The sequence below is a fragment of the Natrix helvetica genome (assembly GCF_964273705.1).
Source record: "Natrix helvetica genome assembly, chromosome: 1".
NCBI lineage: Eukaryota > Metazoa > Chordata > Lepidosauria > Squamata > Natricidae > Natrix > Natrix helvetica.
In genome coordinates, this window is record NC_138548.1 from 137,023,422 (window position 1) to 137,050,305 (window position 26,884).

The 26,884-nt window shown below is 38.9% G+C and overlaps 1 protein-coding gene across 3 annotated transcripts in view; it reads right to left on the minus strand.

Moving 5' to 3' along the window:
* Positions 1-1,460: 1,460 nt before the first annotated feature.
* Positions 1,461-26,884, minus strand: part of ZNF148 (zinc finger protein 148) — a 50,405-nt gene continuing 24,981 nt past the window's right edge. The window contains exons 3-7 of one of the 3 annotated variants that reach the window (XM_081935243.1): positions 25,312-25,437; positions 23,404-23,527; positions 22,841-22,924; positions 8,215-8,333; positions 1,461-7,324 (exon numbers count right to left, since the gene is read on the minus strand). In XM_081935243.1, coding sequence (XP_081791369.1) covers positions 5,720-7,324; positions 8,215-8,333; positions 22,841-22,924; positions 23,404-23,527; positions 25,312-25,437 — 2,058 coding nt within the window. In that variant the 3' untranslated portion in view covers positions 1,461-5,719. Of the gene's footprint in view, positions 7,325-8,214; positions 8,334-22,840; positions 22,925-23,403; positions 23,528-25,311; positions 25,441-26,884 lie in introns of all 3 variants that reach the window. The other 2 variants (XM_081935242.1, XM_081935241.1) reach the window with 2 other exon arrangements.

The following is a 26,884-nucleotide window of genomic DNA, read 5'->3' on the forward strand; positions in this document are numbered from 1 at the left end:
TTTTTAAATTTTCACTGGGAATTTAATTGGTTTTGATGAAATCATAAGTAACAGTAAAACAGATTTGTTATTGTATGCTAATACTGTGTTAACATTAAAATAGATACTCATTGATATTAGAGGGGATTTTATGAATTGAAAGTTAAAGGATGCATATGATTTCAGGAAAACAAATACTGTATCAGAAAATGCATTCCAGTAGAATTCTGTTCTTTCCTTGAGTCCGAGCATAGAATTCTTTAATGGGCTGTACAATAAAATTTTATGCTTTCTTCCAACATTATCCTATTTCTGGACCCATTTATAGATCACACAGCATGGTTCACTGAGTGCCCTCTAAAATTAAAGTTGGATTTATTTGAATACCAGGATTCGTTTCCCAACACTGTTAAAATAAACACAAAACTACACAAACAAAATCCAGTATAGTTTCCAACACAAAATTTTCCCAAATACTGTTGCAAAAATTCCTTCTACTGAAATGATCTGCTACAATAATAAAAAGCATACATTACATATAAAAAGATACCAGTGTACTAAAAGTGACAGAAGTGAACTAGCAAATCCTTCAAAGCACATATTATATAAATGACTAGCATTTAAAAACATTTCCTCCTATAAAATGTAGGTCATTTACATTTATAAATCTTTTCCCCCACTGAAACAAGTTTTCAAATAATGCTGTTATTCAACTTTGTACAGCTTGAAACCACAGTTCAAACTTAGTTTCTGTTTGACTTTTTGATTTCTTTCACTTGAATTAAATAAAGCTCATCTCATCAGCTGATAATTCCTATAGCAAAAAGCAATTTTATAAAAATAAACCATGACTCAATGCACAACTGCAGTGTACAATATGAACAGAACTATTTCCTTATATTGCACAAATCTGATTTACAGAAATGCATATTCATATTTTCAATCGGCACAGAAATGGTGTGGGAGAAAAGTCTTTTCTTCCTTCCAGGACACTGACATTGGGATAGTCTTCATCCTCTTACAGAAGTGCAATTGAGCCATTAGTTTCATAATGAATGTGTGTGGCAGGTGCAATACAGATCTAAACTCTGTTCTTCCTGCATCTCCGATTGTGCTGTGTAAACAACATTATGCTTCAAACAGAACAAAATGTCGGATTTATTGATTAAAACATTAACTTAAAACAAAACTATTGAATTCCCCAAACAGTTTTTGGAACTATCCTTATGCTACTTGTACAGTTAGCATGGTTAGGCATTATTGCTTACATACAGTACATCATATGCCTCCTGATATAAAGCAGTACTATGATCTGTTTATATACAAGGTTCTTTTTTTTCCTTTTTAGTTTAAAAACAAGCTGTAAAAACATTACATACTTTACAGACAATACAAATTCCCACATTGGTACTCAAGTCTAACAAATGGAATGCATAACATTAATAAAACATCATAAAGGAAGACTGACAGTAAGTCCTTGATTGTCAAGACACATTTATATTTTATATATAAACTCTTAACTGTGCAGAATCAAAAGATTCAATCATAGGTACATCCTTATTTAATAACTCATATTTACAGAACAATATTGCATAAAAAAATAAAATAAACATTTACATATTTCTATTTTCCATGTACTGGGGTAAAGAATGCAAGAAACAACTCTGAGAAAATTGCTTGCTTCATTTTGTGTCTACTACCAAAAGAACTCTCTCTCTCTCTTTTAATTATTATTGAAAAGAAAAACAATGATTTCTATATGTATAGCAAAACCAATTAGAAAACTTCCCTGAAACAAATTAATTGAAAAATAATGGAAGCTAAATTTAACATAATGTTGTTTTTCATTCATTGTAATACTTCCTCAGGACATCCTCCCTGCACGCAAAAAGAATAGTTAAAAAGTCCTGCATACCTAAAAACATGCATGAACAGAAATGAAAAGCATTTCAAAAAGTTGCAAGGCTTCTGTTGAGCAGAATTTAAAAAATATAAACATAGTTTTTATTAATAATTTCATCAATTGGAAAAATTACATGAGGTTTTACCAAATGAAATACCCAGATCACAAACACATTTCTGTTTTCTAAATTTCTGAACTATATCCTAATATCTATATCTCCCTGCAACTTGAGTAAGAATTTCTACCCGACAAAATTTTAGGTTGCAAATTTACAAATACAAAGCAAGTTAATACTGAAATATTCAAGCAGGCTGATCTTGGATCCACTCTGGATCTTCTTCAAATTTTCATGAAACATATTACACACATCATTAAAAATAATCTGAGGAAACGTGGAACATATGTTGTATGTATCCAAGAGGATCTATTTCTGAAGATAATCCCAAAACTATGGAAATAAAATCCAAAAGCTATCATTAGAACGTATTAATTCACACTATCGATTTGAATTCCCCCTTTAAAATCACAAAATAAATAAGGAAAAAAAGCAAGCATATGACATTATACTGTATTTCATTCATTTTGTCCACAGTTTCTTTGTTTGCAGCACTTATACAAATTCTCCGCAATATGCTTGGCTAAAGTTACAGTCATAGTTTTAGCTCTGCTACATGACTTTACACCACTCAAGAGAAACAAGGGAAAAACCAGCTTGGGAATTATCCAATATTCCACAGAAATTACAAAAACATTTTAGGTTTCAACAAATTACTTGTTCTCTTGAAATATTGTGGCAACCTGCTTTACCTTGGAATCTATATTAAAAGTTTTAGACCAATTTCGGAAAATGCAAGAAAGGTGAGCTAACATAAATGAAAAACAAATATTTCTAACTGTTCTTCAAACATGCAGTGCACTGCAGCTCATCACATTTCTCTTTAAATAAATCATTCTTGGTAAATTAATCAGCCTGAGTCATTGAGCCTCCCCAAAATGATACAGTAGCTATTTCAGCTCTAAATCAAAAACCAAGTCCTTTTTTTAAAAAAGAAAGACTCTGAGATCCAGCGTGTATCCAAATCTGATCTATTGAAGACTGAGACAATAAGGATTTTTAAAATTAAGCAGTATACTTCCATTAAAAGCTGACACCAAAGGATAGTCAACCTTATTGTAAATATACTGTTGAATTTAACAGGATTTTTGGACCTCAGCTGTAAGGTCCTAAATCAAATGAAATAAAGCTTTATTCCAGCAAAATATAGTTTTAGTAGTACTATCTCACAATGCACTGTGGGTATGGAATAGACCTGTGAAATTACTTCACCCTAGTTAATTTAGAAAGCTGCTTTTAGGTAAATAGTAATTTGGGATCTTACATTATTTTTATACAAACACCAAAGTTAACGCTTCTATTCATACATGAGGTATTTCATGCATAATCCTTCTCTGCCATTTTGGGGTTAAACATTTCTTGCTAAAGCACCCCTTCTCCAATTAGGGAATGCTGCAGATTTAAGGATGTTATGGAGTAATTTCCCTCAATGCATCTCAAGAAGCCATCATAATCAAGCACTTTGATGCTTGTAGCCATGCACGTGAAGCACTTCGGATGTCTGCTAGAATTCATTCTCTGCCTCCCTTTACAATATTCATTTATTCATATTGGGTATGTTCATATGAAGTAAACACCTACATTTTCTCTGGCTCCACACATCTTGGGTTCCTCTTGGCTATCCGCAAATGGCTTTTTTAGCTTTTTATTCCAGCTGCTGAACATGTCTACACTGTTTTAATTGCCAATCTTGCTTACTTCACTGGAACATAATCTATGATTATGTGAACTAAATAAATAGGGGAACACTGAGATATCGTGCTGGAAATGCTTAGTTAAAATTAACATGTTATTGGGGCAGAGATACAACTAGCGAATGGAAAAAAGGAAGATGAATTCTTTAGAAGTATTTGTGTATAACTGCATCATTATTGGGGTTGTTTAATAAGGTATTTAAATTTGTAGGCATTGTGTAGAGGAAAATGGGTGCATTCGCTTAATTGTGATTGAAAGAAATGCATGATGAATGTTGAGACTATGAATCTACAAAGATTCACAAGTAGATTTAAAGAGATTATCTTACCATCCAGAACTCTCAGATAAATACTATGATGGCCTTGATTTTCTACTGAAGAAATAGGAGGAGGAAAACTGCGTATGGGATAGGAAGTTATGTTTAATCAAAAATCACAATTACTCTGGATTTTTTTTCTTAACCAAATGTTTAGGTTTTTTTGAGAGACAATAGCAAGGAATATATCTTAAAATAATATGTGCCCCCTTCTTACCTATCTGAATTATTTTTATTTGGGAAAGAGATGCACTCAGCCTTTCAGTAATATTACCTAAAGTTTTCTATTAATGGATACGTAGATTAAAATTCATGAAAAGAATAAAATATGTTTCTATTACAGACTGAAATTAAAAAATCACCTTTTCAGTTTTAAAAAGTTTTACATTCTCCCAATATTTTATGTTAAGTAAAACCATGCCATTTTAAAAAGTGTATATAGAATTGTTGCAGCACACTGTTTAACTAAGGACAATTTTACAGTGAAAATGGGAAAGGGAGAAAATTTACACTTTATTATGTATGAAATATATTAAAATAGGGACTGTATAGCTTTCTGTCACTGACACTGTTCACCAGCCCTGACTGGCAAAACTTCAGTAAAATTGCTCATCCATGTTAAAAGGTGCGCCAAGGATAACTGCTTTAGAGAAAGTTTACAGTATTTAACAAGCTGAAGTGCCGAGAGTTTCTGGGTCAGCAAATCTAATTTGTGGATATTAAGGCATCCCCTTTATTTTCACTGTTAATTTTTTTTTAAAAAAATCTACAATGTGAGGTGAAAATAATGCTGGATAATGAACCTAAATCTCAGAAATAGTTTTTGAATTTTTTTTTAATAAAGAAGAAATATGAGGAAGGATCTAAGTGCTCTAATGTTAATTATTGCAAATTTGTAAGATGAAATACAGTTAAATTTTAAATCTTGGAGTTTTATCATTTATATAACATTACAAAACTGGGAACATAGACTGCAAAGCATTTAGCTAAAATCTAACCACCTCATTAACTATCATCACTGGTAAAAATTAATTAAAATTTAAATGCATGAATAATAGGGACTTAGCTTTTAAATAATTTTTAATTAATTAATCAAACATTTTAATAGGAAAATGTGTCTACAAACATCATTATTTTCATTAAAGTGTATTAAAGGAAACCAATAAAAGGGTGATTATGTGGATTTAACAGAGTTTTTTTTTAAATAAGCCCCCCACCCCCAATGCTTTGTAGCTTTTGGCTACAATCTCCTGACATTTAAACTTTTGGATTTGTACAGTTTATTTATATTCCCTGATGAAGTGCAATAACTAGACTAATTAGGAAATGCAGTATGAATAATGATCATAATGATCATTCTCTCGCAAATAATCAAAGTTAACCAAACTAGGAATTTATTAAGGGAGAGATATCTTAACTGGATTATTAATTTTTTTGGTTTGCTTCATTTTTTAAAATCAATCTCAACACAGCAAATTCCTGATCTCAAAAAAAGGAAACAGACACCTGCCTTTTCAGTGGGCACCCACTTATAAGGCAATTCAAAAAGAATGAAAATTAATTTTTAAAAAGTAATTATTAATATGCTGTACCAGCTTATTTTTTCATTATAACACAAGGCCTTCAATCTGTATAGAAGCCATCTTATACAGAAGACACTCATTCTCAACAGACCTGTGGTAAAGTGCCAATGTTATTTCTACAGATTTTCTTAGCCAAATGTTTGGCCTGTGGTTGCATCAGGTGATGAGTTCATCCCTGCCCGAGCATCATTTACATTCACCAAAGGAAATTCTGGGAAATCAGCACTTGCCCCCGGTCCCCGCAGGTTCACTTGTCCATTAGCAGTATTAAACTGAGATGATAATCCAGCTCTTGTTCCATGATACTGAGCCCTGAATGGTTGCTCAAATGAGCCTATCTGATACGCTTGATGGACAGGCTGTGCCTCTGCCTTCTTCTGAGAGGTCACTTGTTCCAAGAAGTCCTGGGTGGAGGAGGATGAAGAGTGATTGGGCTCATCACCTGAAAAGGGAAAAGAGTGCTGGGAATCACCAACTATAAGTCCAAAGTGAGACTTGTCTGGAGTTGTTCTCAGGGGAGAGTTCATTCCTGATCGGAAACTGTTAACAGGTATAGATGCATAGACCTGTTTGTCAATAGCAGAGAATGCTGGTTGCCCCGTAAGAGTCTGGTTGTCATTCACAAAATTAAGGCTTGAGTTATTCAAATAGGCATCATTTTGACTCGTCCTGTCCAAAGCTTGCTGCAAAAACTTGGAATATTCCTGTAACATACTGGCTTTATCAGAGGAGGAGCCTTGAGAACTTGTTCCAACATTTTCCGCTTGCGTAACCTCTGAGACTTCAGAAGAATTTATGGATATGCTGGAAGTCACTTCAGTATCAGCCACATTGAAAGCAATTTCATGCTGGCCGTTGGCTTTATGGGAGTAATGGTCTAAAAGAGTCTGAAGTACCTCATCTGGAATGACACTTTTGTCATGGTTTCCTTTAATCTCCACATTCAGTGCCGATGTGTCCAATATCGACGCTGTGCTACCTTCATCTATCACACTTGCAACAGCTGCTTGGGTGACCGATGGCTGTGAAGCAATAGTGCCAACATTCAAAGCATATTCTCTGCTGTTACTATTAGCCGCTTGGAGATACCGCCTCTTCTTTAAAAACTGCATTGCATCGTCATAGTTTGTGCTGCTGTGGACGGGTTTACTGGGACCTTCCTGTAAAGAATCAACTTGGTCAATATCAGTGTTGCCTTCAGCATCCAGTAAGCCTTGTTTATCCACAAGATCGAAGGCGTATTTTGAAACCTTGCTGTCTTCATAAGAAGCTAGGGATGAAATGGTCTGACTCTGCTCTAGTGGCTGCTTGAGGGTTCTCTTACTGTTAACTTTTTTGAGCACTAGTTTAGGTGTGTGTATTTCTCCGGAATTTGCTTCCTGTAAATGCCCTCCAGTGACAGAAGAATGGGGCATCTCAACTGCATATTCTGCCACCATATATTCATCCTTTATTTTAGTACTGCCAGCATACAATGGCAAGAAATCATTCTTATCTTTCTTATGTTCAGACTTGTCTGTCCCAGTTTCTTTATCCATCCCAGAAGATTTCAATTTCTCAGTTTTTTGCCTCTTCTTTTTTGGCAAAGAACAGTCTTTCAAAGATATAGGGAAGCCTTGATCATCATCAGGAGCCAAAAGGCCAACTTTGGTGGCACTTCTATTGGGTTTCTTGTCACGGTTTTCATGGCACATGCGTTTGTGTTTCAGTACACGATCAGTCCTTGAGAAGAACTACAGGGAAAACGTTTGGATTAGAGAAGAAAAAAGAAACAAGTTTTTAGCCAATTTATTTTTTGACATGGGGAAGTCTTCATAAGTCATTTTGCTAACCTGATAATTTAAAAAATTCCAGAAAGGCACTACAGACAAATTACAATGTGAAACCCCACATGTCAAAAGATAGGGCTCAGAATTTATGTTAAAACAATTTAAGTTATTACAAAATCCAACCCTTTAATTCGGTTCAACAATACTGATTTGTCTCAGCTTCTCTGCTCTCGTTTTTTCTGCAGCTAAAAACATGGTTCCTTAAGGGTTTATGTTTTTCCTTGCTGAATGATAATTCAACCAGATTCAAGTAAAGGTTTTGAAAAATTAAATTTACAAATAACAAAATAATAAATGTGCTCCTCTTCTACAAGACACACGTTAACATCACCTACTATAATACAGTTTGTCCTTGCTTACCAATGATAATTGGGACTGGGAACTCTGTCACTAAGCAGCACATTCAGAAGTGCTGACATGTAGCCACGCCTATTTACAATGGCGGTTCCATGCCATTGCAGTGTCCCATGATTGCCATTTGAAATTTCCCAACAGCTTCCCCATTGATTTTGCTTGTGGAAAGCTGGCAATTAAGGTCACAAATGTTACATGACCACCAGATATTGTAATTGCTACTACAAGAATCCCTTTTAAATACCCCTTGTTCAGCAGTATTAAATTTTTGAACAGTCAGTGAATGGATACTAAACGAGGACTACTACCTGTATAAGTTCATCATTTTGCTTATATTTACTTCCCTGATATACAATATGGAGATGAATTACATGCAGTCATATTAATCAAACACTTCTAACAATCTTCACTGTATCTTTCTTTTGCCTTTCTCTAATTACCTGGAAGCAATATTCACACTGATAAGGCTTCTCTCCACTATGAGTTCTCTTATGTCTTTCCATGTGATACTTCTGTATGAATCTCATGCCACATTCATCACATCGAAATGGTTTTTCACCTAAGAATAAAAATAGAATGAGAAAGTGTTGTTAAATGAATGAGAAATAAGATATACGTATGTTTCCATGCTAACATGCAGTAATTTTTACTGTCAAATACAAGTAAGATACCACCACAAAACTTGACAAGAAAATGCCATAATATTCAGAACATACGATCTGGAATGAAAACCAGCATTGAATATATATATATTCACTCAGGTGTCCCAGAACTAGAAATGTAAAACAAGTATCAGATGAATATTCTCTCCTAAAAAGTTTCTGACATGAAGAGCTATGTGATGGTAAGGGGGTGGTGGTGGTATATTTCTTTACCATCTAGCAATTTAAAAATAGTAAAAGGTTTGTACAAAAAATGTTTTCTGACTTTTGTAAAGAGATCAAGTAACTGTACTAGCTTTGAATACACTGTAGTCATTTGTTAACTAATTAAATATCCCAATTCTACATTTAGTTAGTTAGGCAATATAGAAAGAAAGTGAATTCCTTGGACAAATGTTGTACGGTATCTTTAGTATAATTTTAGATTAATCAAAATTATCTTTGAACTTTCTTTAAACTACTCCTGAAGAAAAAAAAAGTAATTCCATGCGAAATCAAGAAAACATAGTCCTTGAGGGTTGTATGAATATCATGGGATTTCTTGAAAATGTACACAAACATAAAAACATAAAAACTATACCTATAGTTTTGAAATCCTTTTTTAAAATGGCTTTCTGGGATCTAAATTCCAACTCCTCAAATAATATGCTAAAAATTATCTTTTCCCATAAAACAACCCTTATTTGTTTTGCCTGAAAATGAGACGTGCACCATTCACAACAGTTAATAAGGTCTAGTTAATTTCAATTCTTTAAACAGTGACAATGGCTCTGTATTTTCAAAACTACCACAACTGATAACCAAACATTTAAGAGAAAAAAAAGTTTTTCTGAAATTTATTTTTGATTATCTGCTATCTGCTTGTCAAATCTGATCTCTAAGTGTACTTTACTCTCTATTTTTCACAGCGCTAACAGCTCTCAATGAAAAAACTCTTAATGAAAAAAAATGTACTAACTGTAATTTTCTTCTAGTTTCAAGTTCTAATCTATTATTGGAAATATCTTTAAAATTATATTTTTATGTATACAGGTCATCCTCGACTTACGACAGTTCATTTAGTGACCATTTAAAGTTACAACAGCACTGAAAAAAGTGACTTATGACTGTTTTTCACACTTACAACCATTGCAGCATCCCCATGTGATCAAAATTCAGATTGCTTCGCAACTGACTCATATTTATGACAGTTGCAGTATCCTGGGATCAAAGTCAATGGGGAAGCCAGATTCACTTAACAACTGTCACTAACTTAACAATTGCAGTGATTCAGTTAACAACTGTGGTAAGGAAGGTCATACAATGGGACAAAATTCACTTAACAAATGTTTCGGGCTCTATGAGGTTGTAAGTCGAGGACTATCTGCATTAGCATTTAGTCTAATACTGCTTCTAATAACCGAAAGTGCACAATAAATGTAATATATGATAAGCTGTAAAATAAACCACAATTCTAAATCTTCATTGACAACCTGTCACAATGCAAAGAAAGAGATTGCTATTCAACTCGAGGCATAAAGGACTTGGCTCAAATTATCCTACTGAACATATTATGGAAGGACCTAGTTCTCTGGAGAAGGCTCTGAGGCAGAGAAATGTGGAAGGAAAGAGAAGAGGTGGATGGACTCAGGTACAGTGCTGAGGAGTACACTGTTGAAAGAGTTGAGTCTATATTGATCAGGTGAAGGACAGATCATCATGGAGAAAATCTATGCAGTCAGTAGGAATGGAAAATGACTTGATGGCACATATTCAAACATAATTCATAGACCAGAAGAAATAAAACATTTGTTTGAGTATGAAAGCCTAAGGTGAATCATTATTTAATTTTAAAAATAGTGAAGAAAACCTTTGAAACCAAGATTTTGCTTTCAAAGGTTTTTATATCCTCACTCTTATATTCAACTCAGGGAGGAGAAGAAAACATTTTGTGGAAAAGATGGACTATTCCATGGTAGGATTTGGAGGAGAAATCACATCATTTGAAATAAGAAACGGGGAAAAAAAGAGTGGGTTTTCTCTAGAATTTTTCAGAAGGCAAATTCTGCTTCATGCAAGTGGATAAATGCTGTTATGCGCTTTTTTAAAACAAATGATCACTGCAGCATATTGTAGGAATCGGATTATAGTCCTAGATAAAAATCTTATCTGTACACCAGTTATCAAGTTACAAATATCAAAAGTAATCATGCTGTGACAAATCTGACATTAACAGTATCTTGGATTTTGAAATGTAGGTTCACGGATGTGTGTTCTTTGAAATGTCAAACATGTCCTTTTATCACACAATACAACATGTAGAAAAAACTACCTCAAAGTATACATTCTGATCAACTGTAAAACCTTAGAATATGTTGTAGAGTTATCTTTTATGCAAATATCCATGTGGCTGATACTGCTATTCTTGACCATGAGCTTCTAAATGTTTACAGGCAGTATACTATTTTACAGTGAATAACATTTGATAAATAGTAAAGTATACTACTGCAGATTCTAGGGCTGATTACTCTGCTGAATATGTGGGACATGGTGAGCCATGTGAAGTTTTGGGGTATAATCTATATAAATAAAAATGTAATGTTTGTTTGTTCAAAATCTCAAATCTCTAAAAGTTCTTCACCGATTGCTTTGAAATTTTGACACAACGTTGCATTCAACTACGTGCATGTTTTTATATGCATATATTATATAGATGTCACACCTGTGACAGGTAAAAACATGCTTTTTTGTAAAAACATGTTTTTTTAAAAACCAGCGCCATCTGCTGGACGTAAAAGCAACACATGCTATACCATAGCGTTCATTTCTTGAGTATAGTATATTCGGAACAGTTCGGCCTCTCTCCAGCTTCGTCCCGATGGTCCCTTTATATGTGTGGCTGGGCTGCGGCTGCACCCTTTCCCCTTTCCGCCCCTCCTCTGACAAGGTTCGCCATTTCCACCAAGGGGAGCCAAAGCCTTTCGGCCTCCCCCTCCCCTCACTCTCCTCCCCTCCCGCCAGGCCTTTGCTGTCTGCGGTGGGGCGGCGTTTTAAGCCGCCCCACCGCAGACAGGCCTCCCCCCGCCCAGCTCAGTGGAGCTCCAGAGGAAGTGGAGGCGGAGCGTCTCCTCAGCCCGGCCGGCTGCGCGCGATCTCCACCTCCCTCACAGGGACCAGCTACGGCCTCGCCAAGGCGGCTCCAACAGGGTGGCAGCGGTGGCAGCCTGAGGCGCAGTGGGGCTGGGGCGGCCGCTGGGTGCCCCATGAGGCGGCAACTGCAGTGGCGACGGCATCTTTGGATGGGGCTGCGGCCAGCGGGGGCTGCCTTGTGCCCGCGTCGCTAGGGGCGGATCCTTCCTCCTCCTCCTGCTCCTCAGGGGACGCCGGCCACCTCCTCTCGCCGCCACTGCTGAGGGAAGCCGGGTCGGGAGCGGCAGCGGCCGCCTTTTCCTCCTCAGCTCGGCCAGGCTGGGGCCTGTGGGAGCGTCCTCCGTGGTGGCTCTTTCAGCGGCCACCGTGGCTCACTTCTATGCGGGGGCCGCCTCTGCCGTGGGACTTGCGCTTTCTCTTTTCTTTCTTTTCCATTTAACCAGACTGGGCCACAGCAACGCGTGGCCGGGTACAGCTAGTCACTTATAAAAATAAAATGTATTCATGATAAGAAGTTGCAACAAGATTCTCATTTTTTTTTCATATAGCATGGAATAAAGGTTTTGGAAAACACGTCTGTAAAGATAAATCCAGTAACAAATTAGTAGATAAGTAAAGATGGCAATACTCAGATAACAGAAAAAAAACTAAAATATTAAACAACTGCTAAAATTCTATGTTAACAAAAGACACATTTCTTACTGATTAGCATTTAGTCTTAGCAATACTGGAGACTTTTGTAGAAAAGTGCTACTCCCTGCATATGCTCCTTTTCAGAACATCCCAGACAAGGGTTTTATTTTGCCATCAGTGAATTATTTAGGAAGCCTAACATAACTTGTCCTGTTATCTTAAAGGGCTACTTAATATTTTCTTCCCCCCAATACTTATACTTTTCATCTCCTTTTTAAATCTATTGTTTCCTTTTCCATAAAATGTGTTATTTTGGTTTCAATTAAACCTCTATGTGGTAATAAATATTTGGAATTAAACCAATTCAGTCTCATTGGTTTAAAAATAATTCGCCCACACAGAGAGGGACTCCTCCGGGTGCCGTCCACTAGGCTGTGCCAGCGGGCGACGCCCAGGGGAAGGGCCTTCTCTGTGATGGGCCCGACCCTCTGGAATGACCTTCCCCCTGACATTAGAACGACCACAGACCTCCGCTCCTTCCGCCAGAAGCTCAAAACCCACCTGTTTCAGTTAGCCGGCCTGGCCTAATTCCAGCTTTCCCACCTCAGTTTGTATTTTTAAATTTTACGGTTGGTTTTAAGGTCAATGTTTTTAATTTTTATAAACTTGTACAGGGGTCTATTTAATCCGATCTTAATTATATTTATTATCGATTGTATGGTTTTAATTTGGTACCTGTACACCGCCCCGAGTCCCTTCGGGGAGAGGGGGCGGTCTAGAAGTCTAATAAACTAAACTAAACTAAACTAATTGAGGATTTCAGTCAACTTGTGCTGCTACTTTCTCTGGCAAATTATCTTTTTTAGTCCTAGAGCCATGCGTGTATACTTTTGGATACAGGGGCAGCAAGCCAAAAAGGAGTAAGTTCAGATAAAAAACAAAACATACTTATTAATTACATTTATTTGTTGCCATCCCCGTTCAGATTCTACTATTGCTTTGTTTACATGCAATTAAAATTATGCATCATTAATGTGATTAATCCCTAATTGCCTGTTTGATCATTTCTTCCTTTGGTTACAGTGAAAGGGTCTCCAAGGTTTTCAGGAAACATATGCAGCACTTGAATCTCAGATTGTGCCCTTTTCCTAAATTGTTTTAACCATGATTTATAGAATGAGCCACATCTGGATGCAGCCACGCAACATTCTAAGGATTGTATTATATTGCCAATGGCAAAGTGACCTCTGCACTGCAGTCAGCGGCATAATCAGATTCATACATAAAATTAAGGTTATAAATATCATAAACCATGGTTTAGAAATCATAAAGGCTGAGTTCACAAAAAGATTCAACATTCTATGTGAATCAGGCCACATTCCATTCATATATATTAGTAATATAGTCTCATGAACCTTAGTCTGAGATTATGAAGAAAAACAGTATTTATTCTGGTCTGTATACTGCAAGCGTTCCATTCTGGGAGACACTTGGGAGTGAGGTTATATTATTGCCAAATGTGCCAGAGAGCTAATTGTGTTCTTCTATAGACAGAAGACCATAACTGCATTGCTAGGAAAGGGCAATTTCAAGATGTACCTTAAAGGAACCATGTGGATTGGTCAAGGAATTAACCTTAGTAATTACAAGGCCAATGAGAAATATGATCAGTCAAAGGTTCTGGCCAAGGCTTTAGAAAGAAAATATATGTGATCGAAGAGTTGTTTATGACTAAAGGAAGCCAAAAGAAGGAAAAGAGCAAGTCTTCCCCTCCAAAAGCAACCTTAAATTGGGGAGGTGGTAGTCATATAATGTTAAGAAATCTGGACTCCATGCCAGATTTCATGAACGCTTTCCTGAAAATCTTAAACAGGCAATAGAAGTCAGAACTCAGGTAGATGAAGCATGAGGAACAGATCTGGAAAGTGATTCAGCTTGGAAATCAAAAGCAGAAGAAAAAGTGGAGAGCAGCTGAAAGCTGCTGAACTGTGCAGGATTTGGTTGATGAATTTAAAGGAAATGTGCTCTGAGAGACAGGCTACTGGGTACTTATTATGTGGAAAAGAAAACCATCCGTTAAGCATACAAATTGTAAATACGGCCATCGTGTTTCAACTTGGTACTTGGAAAATGAGCAATTTTTAATTAGGCAGTTTGGTCTAGTGATTAAGGCATCAGGCCAGAAACCGGGAGATGTGAGTTCTAGTCTCACCCTTTCTTAGCCCAATGCACTTTACAGGGATGTTGTTGTGGAGAAAATAGGAGGAAAGAGTATGGTGTGTGTTTGCCACTTGAGTTAGTTATAAAAATAAGGGCGAGTCCCACTGGCCCAAGCATTAAAAATTCAGAATGGGATAAACATACCATATTTAGGTCACCAAAATCTTGTCAATCACTAGATGGCAGCACAGAGAAATAATAAACCCTAACAGCGGACATCTAGTTGTCCGCTGGATTTTTGCAGCCCGGTTCATTTAGCAACCTATTACAATGTGCGACCGTAATATATACATTATAATGTAGAACTTCAAGAGAAATTATCAGTAACTGATGGTAGCTATGGTTCTGTTCTACATAACTGGAATAGGAATTACATGATGTCATGCCCCTATTGGAGCCTGAATTTGTGGAGGAAGATGAGCCAGAACTGGAGAGGACAGAGATCGAGGGGGCGGCTTTGTTGGCATTGGAGGAATGCGGGGAAGAATATGCTGAGCCAGGCCAGGGCCTTTCAGGATTGGGACGGCTCATAGGCAGGGAGGAAGAGGTAGGATGACCAAGAGAGGCTAAGCAATGAATTTGAGAGACAGAGCTCAAGCGATGAGCAAAGACCAGCCCTCCTGATCCTCGAGCACGGAGAGTGGAGAGAAGGCAAGAACAGCGCAGACTGACCCGATGACTTTTCTCAAGGCACACCTGAGGACTGAGACTTAAGGAGATGCTTTAGGGAGGGGCATTTGTTGAGAACAAATGCTGAATTCATGGAGTATTGATTGCTGTTGCCGAAGTTTGAAGTTTTCTGGATTTCTTGCTTTCTTTCTGGCTTCCTGGAATAATTGCCTTGTTCCTTTACCCCTGGACTCATTAACTTGCCCTGCTGGACTTTTGCTTTGCAGCCATTGTGCTCACAGCTTTGTGCTGGACTACTTGCAGCTAGAGGCTGCTGCAGTTGTGTGTGTGTGTGTGTGTGTGTGTGTGTGTGTGTGTGTGTGTGTGATCACTTAGCTGTGGGACTTGCCAGAAATTTGGGAGTGTTTGGAAAAATTTGGAGCAATAAAGGGGTGGTTTGAACTGTCAGGTGAGACTGTGTTGCCTCTGTGCCATGCCCCAGGTCATCACCCATGACACTAGCTTGGGAAAGGTACAAATGAAGTCCTACACAGCTCAAATATATCCCTTGCCAAAGTCACTACCTGAACACACAGACTACATATGATCAAGAATTCAGTTATCAAACCTATCTTCCATGCACAACTGAGACTTTGTATATAGGGACAGCACTTCAAAATATTCTGAGAGGTATACTACAAGGTAGAGATCCCACCCCCCTGGCAAAGGACCGATACTGGTCTGTGGCCTGTTAGGAACCAGGCTGCAGGTGGAGGTGAACAGCAAGAGAGTGAGCAAAACCAAAACTATCCCCCCTGGTCCATGGAAAAACTATCCTCCACAAAACCATTCCCTGGTTACAAAAATGTTGGAGACCACTGCTATAGGGGAAATACAGGACAGCTGGCGTTTATAAACTTGAAACTCAGTATAGCTTATTCCTGTTCATCTATATTATTGAGGTAATTAGAAACACTATTTGTACCGCAAGTAAAATTTGGGATCTATGTTAACCTGTTAGAGAAAGAAAATGAAACTGGAAAAGTATTTCTTTAAAACAATTTAATACAGGTAATCCTTGACTTGCAACCATTCATTTAGTGACCGTTGAAATTACAACGGCACTGAAAAAAGTGACACGGCCATTTCAGCATCCCTGGGGGGTCATGTGATAGAAATTCAGCTGCTTGGCAACTGGCATGTATTTATGACAGTTGCAGTGTCCTGGGATTCTCTAGTGACCTTCTGACAAGCAAAGTCAATGGAGAAGTCAGTTTCACTTAACAAGTGTGTTACTAACTTAACAACTGCATTGATTCACTTAACAACTGTGGCAAGAAAGGTCGTAAAAGGAGACAAAATTCACTTAACTTCTATCTTGCTTAGCAATGGAAATTTGGGGCTCAATTTTGGCAGTAAATCGAGGACTACCTGTAGTGAACTTCATGCATATGAACGGAGAAGCAAAATCTAAACATCTTCAGAGAACAAAAAGATTTCTAAATATAAAATACATTTTAATTATGTGCTGAATTTCAGTGACACGGCCCTTGAAATCTAAACTAAGTGCCATTAAAATATTGAAGCAGAATTTCACACACAGAAGGTTACAGCTTATACATTCCAGTTCTCCCTAGTCAAACACATTTGCAAGGAAGCACCGGAAAAGAATTTAGAGAATTTTTGCTGCAGTTTACGGATCATCTGATATTATATACAGTACTTATATAGTCCTAATACGGCTACGGCAATTATACAAATTGCATACTTGCATGCTTGACAACTGTCCTGTCGCGTTTGAGGAGAACTTCAGGGAGATTATTTCCTTCTCGGGGTATGCCAGGGGTACCCTATCCCATTATCGGTTCTAGGTCCAGCTATGGGAACTTCCTGGGACCTCGAGAGGTACACTTGAGCTGCAATTTCCTGCCCTGTAGCTGAAACATTGTGAGTGAAACGGGGCAGTTGGCGTTGAATGGAGAATTGAGAGCGTTTTTTGGCTGCCAGCGTGGGTGTGGTCGGCGGCGGCGGAGCTCCCTGCCTGGGGTTTCTGCCGCCGTCGCTGCTGCTGCCCACGCCGTGGTATTATCCCGGTTGCTCCCCCATGCTTATGGACGTGATAGACTGGATTAGCGGGGAGAGGCTGGGGCGGCTGGCATGGGCATTGATGCCAGCGGAAGATGGCTTCGGTAGTTGGCGTGGGTGCGGTTGGAGGGGGGGTGTCCTTTGTTGTGGCCCCACCAGTATCACCGCCGTCGCCTGGGCCACCGTACTGTGCCATTTAGCCATTTGGCTTGTGACACTATGGACTGGGTTAACGGAGTGCGGCCCCGGTGACGGATATGAGTGCGGCTGGCATGGACGGAGCTCAGATGTTGGAGTTGTTGGAGCAGCCACCGCCGCTGCCGCTATCCTCACTGCCACCATCATTGGCCGCTTCACCAACTCACAATTTATCATCTGCTGTGATTTTGATATCTGACCGTTACCCTTACATATTGTCTTCAACATCGATCATGGCTATGATGGATATAAGCCTCCCGCTACCCCCTTGAACACTGTCAGCTGCCTCCCCGCCCCTGTGGATATGTCATCTGCCTGTTCCATCTCCCTGTGATGTCACTCCGTTTTGGTTGATGCCACACTCTCCTCTATGTTATACTGTGACAGAACTTTAATTTCTTTGGGAATTCCCCCTTTCCCGGGGATGGCCTTCTTGTTTATCAAGACGCTTCCTTAATGACGAATCTTGGGATCCCAAAAGGTGGCATGCGAAGAAGAGGCTTCTTAGGTTTTTTTTACAGGGTTTTTAAAATTAAATTTTAAGGGATGGGCAGAGGGGGTTCATTCGGATTGCTCAGACAGGCTTAGGGGGGAGTCTGCAGGACACAGACCAGAGCTAACTAATGGGCGCAGGTCGGGAGTGCTGGAAAGGGTTGGGATTCTGGGGGAGACATTAAACCATTCCATTGGGGGGTTTGCCATCTCTATTGTATGTGGGAGGGGCAGATACGGTGGGGGCCTAGGGCCAAATTATGTCCGGGGGACGTGGGTTTGCTGTTTTAAGAGCGATCGCGCACTCCGACCCTAATTGCCCCTCTCGCACCCGTGGGTGCTCAGGATTACAGGACACGGGTCTCTGGCTGGTGTAGCTTAATGCCAGGTCCTTGGTGCATAAGGCTCCCCTCATTTATGACCTTATACAAGAGGGGAGAGCGGACCTGGCATGCATTACGGAGACCTGGTTGGGCCATGAGGGGGGTGTTCCCCTCATTGAATTATGCCCACCAGGCTTCCGGGCGTTTCACCAGCTGAGAGCCCAAGGGAGGGGCGGGGGTAGTGGCGGCGGTGGTTATTAGGGAAAGTCTTGGACCTCAGGAGGTCACTGTGCCTCAGATAGGCGGGTGTGAATCCCTTTTTGTGAAATGGGGCCTTGGAGTCCAGGTGGGCCTTTTTGTTACGTACCTGTCTCCCTGCTACATTTCATCGGCCCTGCCAGAGCTGCTAGATGTGTTAGCCAGATTGGCGGTTGATTTCCCCAGGCTTATGATCCTGGGGGATTTCAATCTGCCTTCCATTGGCCAGACATCCGAGTCAGCTCGGGAATTCATAGCCTCCATGACGGCTATGGACCTAACTCAGTTAATTCAAGATCCCACTCATAACAGGGGACACACGCTCGACCTGATTTTCGTCTCTGGACAGTGATGAATGATCTAGATTTAGGGGATATTTCTATCCAACCCTTGTCATGGTCTGATCATTTCCTCCTTAGGCTTGACTTCCATACTGCTACCCCTCGCCACAGGGAGGCAGAACCGATTAGATGGTTCCGCCCCAGGCGCCTGATGGACCCTGAAAGGTTCCTGATGGAGCTTGGGACTTTTCCTGAATCCCTTGCTCATAGTTCGACCGAAGCCCTAGCGGAAGCCTGGAATAGGGCAGTCACTGGGGCCTTGGACCGTGTTGTGCCTTTGCGGCCTCTGACACAGTGCCTATCCCGGGTAGCTCCCTGGTTTACCGAGGAGCTCCGGGAGATGTAACGCCGGAAAAGATGCCTAGAGAGTGATTGGAGGGCCAGCTGGTCTGAATCCGACCGAACACTAGTAAGAATTCATATTAAATCCTACTTAGTGGCGATAAAAGCGGCAAAACGGCAACATTTTCCCACTCTTATCGCATACGCAGATAACTGCCCAGTCGCCCTGTTTAGGGTGACCCGCTCCTTACTTAATCAATGAACTGGGGAAGACCCCTTGCAGGGTAGGGCTGAGGAATTTGTTCAGTATCTGCAGGATAAAATCGCTCGTGGGACCCATGTCCCTCTTAGTTAGTTTCGGCTTCCCAGGAGGTGACACGAGGCTGGCTCCAGGCGATTACCAACGCTTCATTGAGAGAGGGGTTCTTTCCCACCGCCTTGAAGAAGGCAGTGGTGAGGCCCCTCCTTAAGAAGCCTTCCCTGGACTCAGCCTCTTTAGCCAACTATCGTCCGGTCTCCAACCGGACGATAGTTGAGAGCGTGGTAGAACATCAGCTTCCCCAGTACCTGGACAAAGCTGCCTATCTGGATCCGTTTCAGTTGGGTTTCAGGCCCAGAGACAGCATTGGTCGCGTTGGTTGATGATCTCTGGTGGGCCCGGGACAGGGGTTGCTCCTCTGTCCTGGTCCTATTAGATCTCTCGGCAGCTTTCGATACCATCGACCATGGTATCCTACTGCGACGACTCGGAGGACTGGGAGTGGGGGGGGCACCATTTTGCAGTGATTCTCCTCCTACCTGTTGGATCGATTGCAGTTTGTGTTGACTGGAGGGCAGAGATCGACCCCAAGGTGCCTCACTTGTGGGGTGCCCCAGGGGTCGGTTCTCTCACCCCTCCTGTTCAACATATACATGAAACCGCTGGGCGAGATCATCCATGGTTTGGGGGTACGGTATCATCAATACACTGATGATACCCAACTTTTCATCTCTACCCCAAACCACCCAAACGATGCCCTCGACGTGATGTCGCGGATCTGGATGGGGACGAACAGGCTCAAGCTCAATCCCTCCAAGACTGAGTGTCTGTGGTTTCCGTCATCCCTATTTGTGCATCTTGTACCATCTTTGATGATAGGGGGAGAAGTCTTAGCCCCCTCAGAGAGACTCCCGCAATCTGGGAGTCCTCCTGGATACGCGGCCTAGTTTAAAAGAACACCTGATAGCTGTGACCAGGGGGGCCTTTTACCAGGTTCGCCTGATATGCCAGTTGCGCCCCTTCCTGGATCGGGATGCCCTGTGTACAGTCACTCACGCCCTCGTCCTTTCTCGCCTGGACTACTCTAACGCTCTCTACATGGGGCTGCCCTTGAAGAGTACCCAGAGGCTTTAGCTGGTCCAGAATGCAGCTGCACGGGTTGTCATGGGGGCATATAGGTGCTCCCATGTTACACCCCTTTTAGACGGCCTGCACTGTTTGCCGGTTGTTTTCCGGGTGCGATTCAAGGTGTTAACTATGATCTTTAAAGCGCTCCATGGCTTAGGCCCAGGGTACCTGCGAAACTACCTACTGCCACCAGTAGCCTCCCACCATCCAGTATGATCCCGCAGTTGGCCTCCTCAAGGTGCCATCGGCCAGGCAGTGTAGGCTGGCGACCCCCAGGGGGAGAGCCTTCTCTGTGGGAGCGCCTTCCCTTTGGAATGATGCTTCGCATAATTCCCGACCTCTGGTCCTTCTGGCACGCCCTAAAAAGTTGGCTTTTCCAGCAAGCCAGCCTGGCCTGAATAAAATAAATTATTAATTTTAATTGTTAATTTTAGTCTAATTTCTAAATCTCATTGTAAATGTCTATTGGGTTTTTTGGATATTCTATTTAATCTTTCTTTTAACTTTGTAATATGTGTTTTTATGTTGTACGCAGCCCTGAGTCCTTTGGGAGAAGGGCGGCATATAAGTCCAATAAACCTAAACCTAAACCATACTTTGGGCTTTTAGCATTTATTTGTTTAAAAAGCAGCTGTTGGTGGCTTTAAGTAGGACTACAGGAAAGAAAAACATGCAGCAAATATAACATCTTTCTCAATCTATCTTCCCCCATTTAAATGGTCTGTAAGGGTACTGTTCACCAGCTTTTTTTCTTCTTTACAAGAAAAGTAATACTGTCAAGATTCTATTTTGGGAGGAAAAAAATGATCAACAGGGAAAAGGAAATGTCACTTCCTTCTTCGTTTCTGATTGAAGCTTCCTATAGCTAATTTTTATTATCATTCTGGGTAGCACTTTGGATTCTGCTTCCAAGGGATGCTCTGGAGTGCATGAAAGCATGAATGTTGCTACTGTCTCACTACCAGACCAGCTGCAAAATCCCAGGAAAGGGTGGCTCTATTTTAGTATATTTGCTTTCCCGCACATTCTTAAACACGTTCTGGAAATCAAGTTCGAAGCTATACATAGCTCAGCTATTATTTATCTTAGAGGAGAAACACTGCAAGTTTCAAGCATGCCATGTACCAATATAGACTAATACAAAGGAATTACAGGTTTATCAAAGCTTGTTTGCAATGTCTTAGCAGGCTTTCCCGATGATAATTGCCCTGCCACAGAAAGATTACAAATCCATTCTACCTGGCTCCTACTACTTTCATGTCATCATCTCTTCCAAGTAACATATTGCTTTCTTATTGGGTGTCACATCTTCATAAATTAGAAAAGTGTATATTCTAATGAACTACATAAATTAAGCAGGGTTATGCATATTTAAACATAATCTGAATAATTAATCTGAGTGAATCTGAAGTATTTTTACAAGTGACATCTAGAATACATTTAGGCAATCTCTTTCCTCTTTGTAAATGCTGGAAATCTTTTGGAGAAGTATTTTTTATGCCAAACATACTGTATATGCTAATCATTTCAATTCACTGTGCAGAATGCTCAGATATCCCTAGAGTAGAAAATTAGTTTTTGAAAATAAACTATATGTTTACATACTTATACTAAATGGTTTAACTAAGTAGATATCAACAATATTGAAGAACAGCAGCAGAAGAAAGCCAGAAAAAAAGATAAAAATTAAGCATAGCTTTGGAAAAAAACAGAGGAGTCAAGATGTCAAACCACAAATCCAAACACTGTTAAAACTAAAATGCAAGCATTCCAAGATTTGTGCAGGCAAGTTCACTGTGGGGAAAAATGCTATTGCATTTCTCAAGGTTTACACATAGACCAAAAATACTAAGCATTAGTAATTTTACAAATACAAAATATCCCACCAAGCAACACTTAGCTTATGTGCAAGTTCTACTTTTCAGAAAAAAAGAGTCTGAAAATTGGCATCTAGAAGTCCAAGGGGACTGTACTCCTAAATATTTATGGAAGCAATGAAAAGGCATGCACCAAAATGCCAAAAACCTACTAATGTCAAAGTGGTTTAGAAAATGTGATTTTCCTGAACTAGATTTTTTTAAGGCACAAATGTCTAATTTTGAATCTTTTTTCTTCTATTATCTTTTGCTAAATCTCTACCTCATTTTTAATTTTCTGTATGAAATTTTATAAAAGAAAGGTGCAAACATACAACAGGCACTTGAGCTTTAATACTTTTGGAATATTTCTTTTTATCGTTTACCCAGCAGTAAATATTTCGCAAGCAGTGTTTCTATCAATTATCAGCACTTTACCACTTCAAAAAAAAAAAAAAAAGCAAACTAAATTGTACGCCTAAAATCTTTCATGTATTAAAACAAAGCTGCCTAAATCACCCCAAACCTGGCCATGATTTGGAGAACAAAATTTAAAAATATCAGCAAAGATACTCAAGGCACTATACTCACCAGTATGAATCTTCTCATGCCTCTGCAGAAGGTACTTCTGTATGAAACGCATCTCGCACTGATTGCACTGAAATGGTTTTTCACCTTAAACAATATAATTCCACATCTGTAAGTTAAAAGCTACATACATTCATTTCTAAATACTCTCTTGTGAAATGAAACAGTTAACTATTGGAAGCCAGCAACCAAGTGGAGCTCCCAAATGTTTTAATTTAAAAAGCCCACCTAAACTCTCTGGAATAAAATAGTGCTCCTGAGACACTACATAATATATATTTAAAACCTTCATTGGCCAAGTAAGAAACCAGTGTCTATTTTATTTTTTAAAAAAACCAAAACAGGTTGCTTGTAAATACATAGCATCTCTGTGTAAGAGCAACACGATATATCTTAAGTTAACTGTAAGGACACTCATTCTTTCTGGTATTTTTTGACACCTTGGTGCATGAAATACCTAAGCTTAGATGCCAGATGTCCTGCACTTCGGAATCTAAAATATATTCATTATTCAGTCAGTGGTTTCAGATTGATAATAAAAGAAACAATTTAAATTCAAGCAGTACCTGTATGAATGAAGACATGTCTTTGTAAATGATAGTTGGTTCTAAAGGCAGCATTACAATGCTCACAAATGTGAGATTTGGTAGTTTTCAGACCAAGTGATCCATCCTCATTTATTGTAAGGATCTATTTTTAAAACGGCAAAATTCAGTCTCACATTAATTTCTGAATAATTATATTTCAATGCAAATTCATACTCAGAAGGGGGAAATTAAGCACTTTAGTATCAAGCCACAATGCAAAATAGGGAGTTTATAAAGGTGGGCAAACTGCAATTACTTCCTTCGGTGATATAAGTGTTATTTTTTCAGTATTTGCAATATAGGTGAACAGCTTTGCCTCTTGAAGTTCCATTGTTGGAAGTTTTCTAGAAAAAATTGGATAACCATAAATCTGGGATAGTATAAGGATCCTTGCCTTGGAAGACTCTTCCCTTCCAGCCCTATGATTCTATGTAAATAATGAAGTAGAACAGCTACATGTTGATACTATTGCCCTCTAAAAATTGTTTCTCTTAACCCTGGCATCCTGCAACAATTTTAAATGGACTTTCTGGGAGACCCTAAGAAAAACAAGCAAGAAAATAAGCTATAAAGGGGGCAGGTGGATGTTTGCTTTGTTTTTGGGATAGTGATATCATAGTGTGTATTTTGGTCCCTTTGCTTGCAGATTTTCAGTGAAATTTTAAGATTTCACTGAATTTTAAGAACACCATTTTTAGTCTTAATTACATGCTCATGCATAAGCGGTATGCTGATTCTTTAACCTTCTGTTTGAACCATGAATTTTGTCTTTAGTATCATTGCTATGCACTTTCAGCTAAAAGTCCTGAAATTTCACTAGAACTGCTGTTTTAAAAACACAAATCTACAGCTGGGGATTCTAAATCCCTAACTGCATATATGAAACACAGCAGAAGGCATATTAATTGTCATGCTCTAATTAGGTTAAATTATAATTTTCAAAGTCATTGTTTAAAAAGACTTCTTAAGTAGCACTCAGATGCCACTTTTTGCAGGCAATTTTGAAACCAAGTTTATACAATACTGAGAAAGTCTGTCGGGCAATGAAAATGGAGAACATGGTTCTTTTAGTATTTTCAGATTATGAATGAAACAGTTACGTGAAATGTTTAACTGGTTCTGCATACAGTTAATGAAAAGTTAAGAAACTGAATTAAACAGGGGAAATATTTTTAACAATGATTATTTTCAACAGAGACAACATTTGACATTCTCAAGCTTAAACCTCACAGTATGAAACTTGCCACTTAGGACATACTGCTGAGTGGAAATTAATGAGAACAAATAATTGGAGTTCACATTTGCAAATGGCCACAGTGTAACAGGGAGTCTGAATTTTTAAAAATGTGTTTCAGTCCCAAGTTCTTACACATTTTTGACTCAGTTAATGGAAGGAAATTCAAGCTGTAAAACCTTAAATAATAAGGTTTAGATCAACACAATTTCTTTAAAATTATTACAGCTATGATTATTACCTTTTCACTGTAAGGTAATTATTTCATTTCAGAGACATACAATGATTAACTTTCAGCACTAATGCATTGTATGGGTAAAAATAAAGTTCATAAAATTCAGTGTTATTTAATTCGCCTCAATACTAAGTCCTTGTTAAAGCTGTGTTATTCATCTAAATATTCATTTCCAAATGGTCTTTGTACAGCATGATTATAGAAAAATATTTAGAGAAGGGCTTTCCTGAGATGTGAAAATACACCAAAGGCTTATGCTGTGAAAAGAAGTTCAAAGAAGCATGCCATAAATATATTTGCTTTACAACTGTTGCTAGGTGAATTTATTATTGGCAGATAGTATTTCCAATGAAATAGATGGGTTCCATGGTAAATCACTGTGCCCTTTAATTACCAGGTCCTTAATCAATTGTCTTACCTTTGCTGGAGAACGCTGCTTTCTTTTCTTCTTCTTTTGCATATCTATGCCTTCTCGCATTAACTTTTTGTCCCGTTTCTGTTGCTCAGCCACATCAGTAAATGTAATTTCTTGTTTCACATTGATCTGCTAAAATAGCAAGTGCACATATTCTAAGAAATAATGGCAAATTCACTTGGAAGGGCACTGTGCTTTTTTATTATGCTGTATTTGGGGGATGGGGGGGAGGACAACTTTAATTGTTTATTGAATGCTCTACTGATATTGCCCTCTTGTTATACTTTCAAATACAGTTCTACTTGAATTATGTGCAATACATACAAATAAAACCTTGATTTATTGGAACAAATAGAGAGGCTATGTCTATTATTGCAAGCTGCATTAAATCAGATAGGATGCCCTCAGTTGTGATATAACAAACATGTTTACTTAAACATTTAAAACAGATAAACCATTTTAAATTTCTGTTTCATGACAATGCAAAAAGTAAATTCTCCCTCAAATTAAGCTCAACTTCTGATGCCAGATGGACATGATTACATGGGGCGCATCCATGCTGTTTTCTCGGCAACAATATTGAGGTCATTACCACAGACCTTATCCTACATGTTTATTACTTCTCAGTCTTTCGAAGCCTTGGGACTCCCGAATAGTCTGTCTACTTCTCAACTATTAACCAAATCTGTGTTTAGCTTTTCAAATTCAGATTGTGTCAACTAGGTTCTGACATTTACTGTCACAATATGTAGGAATGCCAATTTTGCAGTGGAAACTTGAACCTAGAAATTGGCTCATTGCTCAAAAAGGCAGTCATTAAATTGGTATCTAGGTCATAGTATTTCTAATCTAAATTTTTGATTGCTATATAATTCTCAAAAGAATGTGAGGTTCCAGGATTTCTTTGACTGAAATTAGTGTTATTTTTCCTACAGAATAGCAATTACTGTAATTCTTTAATGTTTTCTTGAAAAGACAACTTACATTCAAAATAGGTGTTAAAGTCAAAACAGGTTATTTTCCACAGAGAAGTGAGACGCAAATGTGTTCAGTTTGGCATTTAGGTTTAGACACATGGCTTTGTTCTACCTAAGTGTTTATAATAAAATTCTCATGTTTTATGTTCTATATCTCATTTCCTTTCCCGAGATTTTTAACAGAACCTTCAATTGTAAGATCACAAGGCAAAATCTGACAACATAATATAATGAATTAAAACATACAAGCAGACCTTGCTTAGCAACTGCTTTGGGTAGCGATCATTTGATATTACAACTGTGACTTTAAAAAAGTAATTTTGGAGCCATGGCCACATTTAAAACCTTTGCAGTGTCTTTCCCTCTTTCTCAGTCATGTGTTTGCCACTACAATCGGTTAGTATAAGCCACCCTATGCCTGATCCATTTTATTCTCTCCCCCACTTCCAGCAGACTGGAGAGACTGTCTAAGCAAGCTAGTTGCTCCTGAACCAAGTTTTTTCACTGTGTTAACTGCTGCCTAAAAGGTTCTAACACAAGTTAACAAGCTCACCTCTGTGAACTTAATTAGCAGACTTAACAGCTGCTGCCTGTAACTG